This window comes from Pygoscelis adeliae, unplaced genomic scaffold, assembly GCF_000699105.1.
Source record: "Pygoscelis adeliae isolate BGI_AS28 unplaced genomic scaffold, ASM69910v1 Scaffold38, whole genome shotgun sequence".
Classification (NCBI taxonomy): Eukaryota; Metazoa; Chordata; class Aves; order Sphenisciformes; family Spheniscidae; genus Pygoscelis; species Pygoscelis adeliae.
The window spans coordinates 21,618,265-21,625,662 of NW_008825614.1; the positions used below are offsets into that span (position 1 = coordinate 21,618,265).

The 7,398-nt window shown below is 44.9% G+C and overlaps 1 protein-coding gene across 1 annotated transcript in view; it reads right to left on the reverse strand.

Annotated features, from left to right (window-relative positions):
* Positions 1-7,398, reverse strand: part of BAI1 (brain-specific angiogenesis inhibitor 1) — a 205,496-nt gene that overhangs the window by 126,075 nt on the left and 72,023 nt on the right. The window contains exons 5-9 of the mRNA XM_009333078.1: positions 6,885-6,991; positions 5,918-6,112; positions 4,801-4,869; positions 3,732-3,860; positions 899-1,007 (exon numbers count right to left, since the gene is read on the reverse strand). Of these exons, the coding sequence (XP_009331353.1) occupies positions 899-1,007; positions 3,732-3,860; positions 4,801-4,869; positions 5,918-6,112; positions 6,885-6,991 (609 nt within the window). The remainder of the gene's footprint in view (positions 1-898; positions 1,008-3,731; positions 3,861-4,800; positions 4,870-5,917; positions 6,113-6,884; positions 6,992-7,398) is intronic.

Consider the following 7,398-nt stretch of genomic DNA (forward strand, 5'->3'; position numbering starts at 1 on the left):
AGAGGGAAGCAAGAAATAAAACCAGTGAGGAAAACCAGCCTCAATAAATTCACATGTGCTGAAAAACCCATTGGAGGCAATAGTAGGAAATCAGATAGCAGAACGAGTGAGGCTGGGTCTTGATAGCTATAGGAGTGATGCTATCTTCAGGTAATGTCCATGCATGAAGAAAGATGACATTAATAGTTAGGGCTCGTTCTTCTGTCATAGAAAATGACCTGCCTGCACTAAACCTGGCAGAAGAGAGGTCAGTATACTCCAGTGTCCTGTCTCCAGGAGTGGCCAGTAGCAGCTGCTTAGAGAAGAAGTGTGAGAAAGAACAGAGCAAGACATCTCGGTCTGTCCTCCCAGCTTCCAGGAATCAGCAGGACTTCCTCAGCTAGTGGCTGTATCCAGACCATCAACTTTAACAGCCACCAGTGGACCTCTCCTTTGTGCATTTTCCTAACCCCATCATGAACCCATCTGTACTTTTTGGCTTCTGCAACATCCTCTGGCATCAAGTTCCATGCTGTGATTATGCGTACAGCATAAATCAAATACTGCCTGCTGTTTGCTTGCTGCCTGATCACTTCATTGGCTGCTGTGCAGCTCTTGTGTTAAAAAAATAAAAGGAAGCAACTAATTCTGCCCAGTTCATCATCTGTTCTCCATTCATGATTCTATAGATATCTCTCAGACCTCTCCGTGGACATCTTTTCTTCATGTTGAAGTCCTAACTTATTGGGAGAAAGCCACCCCATATTTACGATCATCCATGTCTTTCCCCAGACCTTTTAATGTTCCACCACCGGCTGCCATCCCTCCTTCCCTCCCCATGGTCCAGGTTATACATATTGCACAGTAATTACAGCTTCCTGGGGTCTCTACCTAACATGGGGAGTGCAAATCAACTCACCCAGATTGTCTGTCACTTGGTAGGAATCCCGGAAATCTTTCATGCGAAAGCCGATGACATCAATGAAATCCTCCACAAGCCTGAACAACTCCTTGGCGTTTGGCCCTATCTGCAGAGAGAGGGAGAATACTTAGTAGCACAGATACTAATGAGCACAGCGTGAGTTCCTCTGAGGGCAAAGGTTTCTGTCCTCACGCGTGTACTGGAAGAATACGCTGGATATAATAGAGTATTAGGGAGCTGTGGAGAATGAGGACTGAGAAATTCTAAAAGGAATCCTAGAAAAATAAAAAGAAAGGGGCAAGAAATAATATGGCATTCAGACTGATAAAACTTAGGGTGGAGGGCAATATCTCAAAGCAAAGGGAAATATCTGGGACTCTCTGGAGCAGAAGATAACCTATCCATCTCCTTTCCTTCCCTAGGATTACCTCTACTACCAGCAACCCCATCCAGAACAGGTAAGATACTGCTGATGTTCATTATGGTCCTGTTCCTGCAGTTAATGCAAGAAGAGAAACACTCTGGGACAGACTCTTAGCAGCCATGATTTCAGGTAGCTCCACTTTCTTTCCAAGTCCATTGACTGGAGTATTTGGCCCAACCTAGTTGTCAACAAGCCAGAGACATTTGCAATTGCACATCCAGAGACATCATGCCAGAGAGTGAAGATGTGTTCATGTTGACGTATTGAAGCTTTGCCTTTTGTCAAATTCTGAGAGCCTTTCCCAAGCTTTAGAGTTCCCTGACGCTCAGGTATTGTGATACTTGGCCTGAGAAACGTATTTGGGCTACTTCTGATGGTATATATATGTTACCTGCTGAGAGGAAGCCCAAAAAACATTACCTCCCCATAGTTAATTTTGCTATCACTCCACTGAAAGCAGCCACACCAAAGGACCTCCATGGTCTAATGTCAAATCTCAGGCACCAGATCACATAATCCCATCCAGAAAAGCATCACGGTCTGGTTTTGTGCTTTCCTGTTTTGCTGGACGGATCTCAATCTCCAAATAACCAATTTGCTTCTTCTTGGGACCAGGCTGTTTTGGCATTTCTCTGTCTCTTTTTTCTTTCCTGGTGTTTCCCCAGTGATAAAGATATTTGCAGTAATTCTTCTTCACCTGTATTTTGCCAGGCTAACACAAAGCTGTTAAACAATAACTAGTTTTCCGGTGACAGATTTCATAAAAGATAATCCATCTGAAATGAGCTGTGCTGACTACCTGTCTTTTCCTCAAAGTACATTTGCCTACGGGGGCTTAGCAAATACCACGAGAGGCTGAAGAAAAGCAATTCAGCTCCTTACATGTCTTCTTTTCATTTTCCACCACTTTCACAGCATTTTTCACTCCTCATCATAATCCAGACGTCCTGAGGTGGCTGAGCAGAGCTGAAGGGACAGCTGGGGACGAGCAGGACAGCAGGATGGGATGGAGGCAGAAGGAAGGCTGAGCTGGCGAGTGTATGGGCAAGGAGCACAGGGGTGGCCATGTGTGTGTCTCTCTGTCTATCTGAAGGAAGCTTGGTAAGACTAAAACTGTATCAAGATCAGATCAAAAAGTCCTGCCAGTACAGCAAGTGTACACAGAAGGAGGAGAAGTGAGTGAGGAAGCTGTTTTTAACAGTATACTTTTATATTCTATTACAGATTGAAATCACAAGGTCAAACTAACCCCAGGCTACACTGCCCATTGTCATTCAGGCTTTTATCATATAATGGCCAACACAGTCTCCTCAAAAAACATGGTAGCCCTTCTCTGAATACTTTTCTGGGTTGTTTTGGTTTTTATTTTCCTTGAACAACATCTCTGTCTGGAGGGGGGCACAGGACACTGAGATGTGAGACTGCGATGAAGTTGGGTTTACTTTTAATGAGCAAATAGGGAGCCGAAGACCTTGTTTTAAAAGAGCTGGTTAATCTTGCAAAATGTGGGGCGTGAGTTTGGTCCAGCAGCTTTGAGGGAGAAGGACAGAGACTGCTGAAACCCTTGTTGTCATCCAGTTCATGAAGATTTCTGTGTCCTAAAGTCATGGTATTGGGCTGTCATCTTGGTTCCCACTAAAATATGCGCCAGGCAAACATTCTCCCCATGATGGTCCCACTCCTCATGTAGGTTGGGGACCTACCTGCTGGTGATGCTGGCAGCAGGCTGGGCTGTATCTATCTATAGGTGCAAGGGAAAGCTGGTGGGAACTAATTGCTACAGAGAGTAAGCTGCAGCTGTTTTTAAGGGGATCAACAGGGTTTCTCTGTTGTCATGACAACTTGACAGTCTCCTCTGCTCTGTGCTGAAATATGTACACGCACCTGTAGGCTTGAAACTGAGTGTCTGGTCACAGGCTCACAGAGTCAGAGAATGGTTGAGTTTGGAAGGGACCTTGGAGATCATCTGGTCCAACCTGCCTGCTCAAGCAGGACCATCTAGAGCCAGTTGCCCAGGACCATGTCCAGATGGTCCTTTATCTTGTCTGGAGCCAGACCATGTCATCCTCTTCCAAATGCAATGGGAAAACACCAGATCTCAGCGAGAAAAGAGGAGAAGAACAGGTTCACAAGGCTGCTCAGCTCCTGGTGGAGTTCCTGTTGCATGAAGGAACTGTATTTGGGTCCCTGACTCACGTTGTGGACTGCCAACAATTGTGCCAGCACCTGCTGTTAAGGGTTTTTCCCAGAGGACTTCCCTGGTTGGTGTGAGTATAACTGGACTCTGGGGTTGCTTTTTGTGCTGAGTGATTTTTTTCTTGATTGTTTGTTATTTCCAGACCTCTTCAAGGAATTTTGTAGCAGCAACAGGTGGTTAAAAAGGAGCTGCCATGTTCTGATCCACACCTCTGGGTACTTCCCACAGGTCTGATCTCTCACAAAGGCTGAGTTATATTCTTTGTCCAGGTTATTTTTCAAGCTGAGACCAAGGCGAGCTGGTGATTCTGTTCCGAGGTGCAATAATGAAGAACGAAGCTGGAAGGAACGAGCATTAACATGGGCCTGTCCACCAGAGCTGCTGGTCTGAGGCAGAACTTTTTTACTCTGATGTGATCCCCAAAGGCTGTAGTGAGATGACAGCATCGAGCAGCCCAAGAGCTCACCAAGAGAATGGGAAAGGGACAAGGAGTAGGTCTCACACAAACCCAAACAGAGAGTTCAACTGGGGCAGAAGAGACAATGGGCAAATAAGGCAGAGATAGAAAAACAAACAACACCTTTCCCTGATACATGAGGGTTTAGCCACAGAATTAGTCAGCAGGATCTCCAACACTGAGAGGAGAGAAATAAAGTAAAATATAACTGAACCCTTGCTCAGATCATGCTGAGCAGAGCCCAGCTCTGAAGTATGAAAATCCCACCTGTCCTGCATCTTTCCAGCCAGGAACTCAAACCCATGTAATCCCACTTCTTTATCCTGGCAAGGGGAGAAGAGGGGAATTATGGCAAGCCAGGAGGGTTATCAACTCCAAACCCAGCCTGACCTTTGAGAACTGTCCAAAATTTGGTATTCACCCCCAGTTTTTCCCTGTTCTTCATGCAGAGACTCTGGCTTAGTGCTGAGATCCTGTGGCTCACTGAGTTACTCCATAAATATAACTCAGCCTTGGCACTGAGCTCACCCGCACGACCAGTTGCATGAATCAGCTGATTGGCAGTCAACTTTGAAGCTGACCACAGCTGACCATGTCTGGATTGCCTGTCTCTTTCATCATAATTGTTTATCCAAGGAGAACAGCATTGGTGGATGGAGATACTTTGTGGTCTGTGGTTGAAACAGATACATGTTGCACACAATGCATCGTGAGCAAGAAGAACTAGGAGGTCATGTAGACAATTGGAAATTCCCCTTGTCATGGTTTAAGCCTATGCTGAAAGCCTGTCTTGTTTCAGGGAAGGTGCTGAAGGTTCATACCAGCTGAGCTTCTTCCCATTTGTCCCGATTTTCCTCCGATAAAAGATTGCTGATGATCTGGACAAAATTCTGGAGAAGAGATACAAAAGAAGAAGAAAGAGGTGGTTAGCCAAATGTAGCATAGGCTAGGAAGGACACAGTGATGCATGAGGAACATGTGAGAATCAGCTAGGCTCCAAGAAGGTACTCATGGTCCCATTCCTAAAGGGTCCTACAGCATTTCACAGGCCTCTGCCCCAAGGATGTTAACGGCAAAACAGGTTGCAGTAAGGCCTTTTTCCGAAGGCCTTCACTTTGACCACTATATCTGATAAGGCATTGGACTTGGGAATATGTCTTGTATCCATTACTAAAGGGTTTTAAGAGCAGATTAGGTAGATGTCTGTCAGAAACTAGTTATAAACAGATGATCTTGCCTTGCATAAATCCCTTCCTACCCTATTTTCTACTATTTCTGTTATTTCCAGCATAGAGAAACCTTATGATCCTCTTTAGTCTAAGACCAGGCAAGAGCACCAGTGATTGATCAAGAAGGTGCTATGCATGGTAGTCTCTTTGCAGCATACTATGAGACGGAAGGAGATAAGATATTTCAAGACCATTGATCTTTTTCTCTAGTTTTACCACCCATTGCAGATCCTGTAGGATCAATTTAACGTTTCAAGTTGTGGGGTGATGACCTATCCCAAGGGTATATCTTGTAGCCACTCTGCATGCAACTGCTGAAAGTGAAACCCTGGGATGAGAAGCCATCAAGACATTCTCCCACGTCAACATCCAGATACCCAATGCCACAGGATCATCTTACCTCTAGCCATTAGACTGCAATCCTTTCCAGATAATGTTCTCATATCAATTAGACTCCACAGTAAAGTGCTATCAGGTTGAAATAGTTCAGAGTGACTTTGGTTTTCAAGTTCTTACTTTATAAGCCAGGGAGAACCACCTCGAAAGGAGAGTTTGTTAACACACAAAGACACTTCACTTGGGCAGAAAATAATCCGGCTTTTCATCAGCATTGTATCAGCTACAAAGGAGGTAATCAAACCCTGAGCCCTGTGCATACACACACGCCTGTAACCTAGCCTTGGTCTTCAGGATACACATCTCAGCTCACCTGCACATCCCCAGAAGTTGGGCTATGATAAGCCCTACGGAAGATCTCTGTCATGTTCCTGAGTATGTCGATGGTGGACAGCAAGTCCCCACTGTAGCTGGTCCCATCCTGGGAGATTTCCACAAGGTTTTGGAGCACTTCTGACAGCCCATCTCCCATCAACCCACGCTGAGCTTTGGAAAGATGTTCCCTGGTCTGAGAAACAGAAAGAAACATGACAAACACTTTAGGGACAATCAAAGTCAAGTTAATGAGCTCAGTGAAGGAATTGCTGGGGGAAGGTTTTTGACATTCCTTATAATTCAGAGTGCAGATTAGATGAATCTGACAATCTTTGCTGGCCTGAGAGCCTGTGATATTTTTAAAATGGTAGGAGAGCAGAAGTGAAATTTTCTGTATGCCCACAAATAAAAGGTTGTGTGAAGGTTCATAAGAGATTATTCTACTACCCAGACACTATTCTGTTCGTAACCCAAGGCCAGAAGTTTTTTACCCCTAAACCTTGTTTTTTTATAACCAATTTGGAACTATTTTAGGACAGACTGTAGCTTGTCTTGAACAGGAGAGGGCAGTTCTCATAAAGGCAATGCCGTTTTAAGGCAAGCTGCAGGAGACCAGCAGAAATTCATCACAACAATGAATTTAAGACTAACAAAAGATAAGTGGTTTATTTAAAAGTGATATAGTCACAGTGATCCTTACTGATAATGTGATGTGAAAGACCTGGTAGGACCTGGATTCTGCCGAGCTAGATATTAAAATACTCAGTCAGGAACCATCCCTTGTCCATGGAGTGCTCATGCATCACAAGTTAAGCAGACAAAAACAGTAGGAGAAAAGCAGGGCAGAGCTGGCATCTCCCTTCCACAAGGAAATGCTGCTTTCTTTCTTTATTGTAACTATAGCAGTGTAACAAGTATTTGGTGGGATCCCAAACCTGCTGAGCTGAGAAGTCGGTCTGCCTTACCATCATCTGTATGTTCCTGTAATCAATAGAAACACACTTGATGTATGTTGGAGGCTCCCAATAAGCTATCCCTTCTTCATCTAAAATGCATCTTCGAAGGATCAGCCCTGGAAGAGGAAAGAAACAAATATGGGAGTGAGGGCAGCAGGATGAAAAGCTAAGCACCTTCATGGAGGTCACCCAGAACTGGTCAACGCATCCATGTAGGCACACCTACCAGCACAAAGAGCAGCAGGGGCAAATGCAGATGCCTAAACAACACGTGCAAGCACATAGGAGAGGTTGCTTTTATTTCCTTCTTCTGCATTTTTTTATTGAGGGGCAGGACAGCAAAAGGAACTGGGAATGAAAACAAAACCTAACAGATGGGACATGGCTAGTCAAGGTGAAAGAATGTTTCTTCTTGTCCTGGAGGGCAGCTTTCTTCCCAGCTCAGGAAGTCCCACGAGCCTCCCCAGGTGGCGTGGTCTGGTACTTGTAACTAAACCAGCCACAGTGGCTTTTGCTGCCTCCC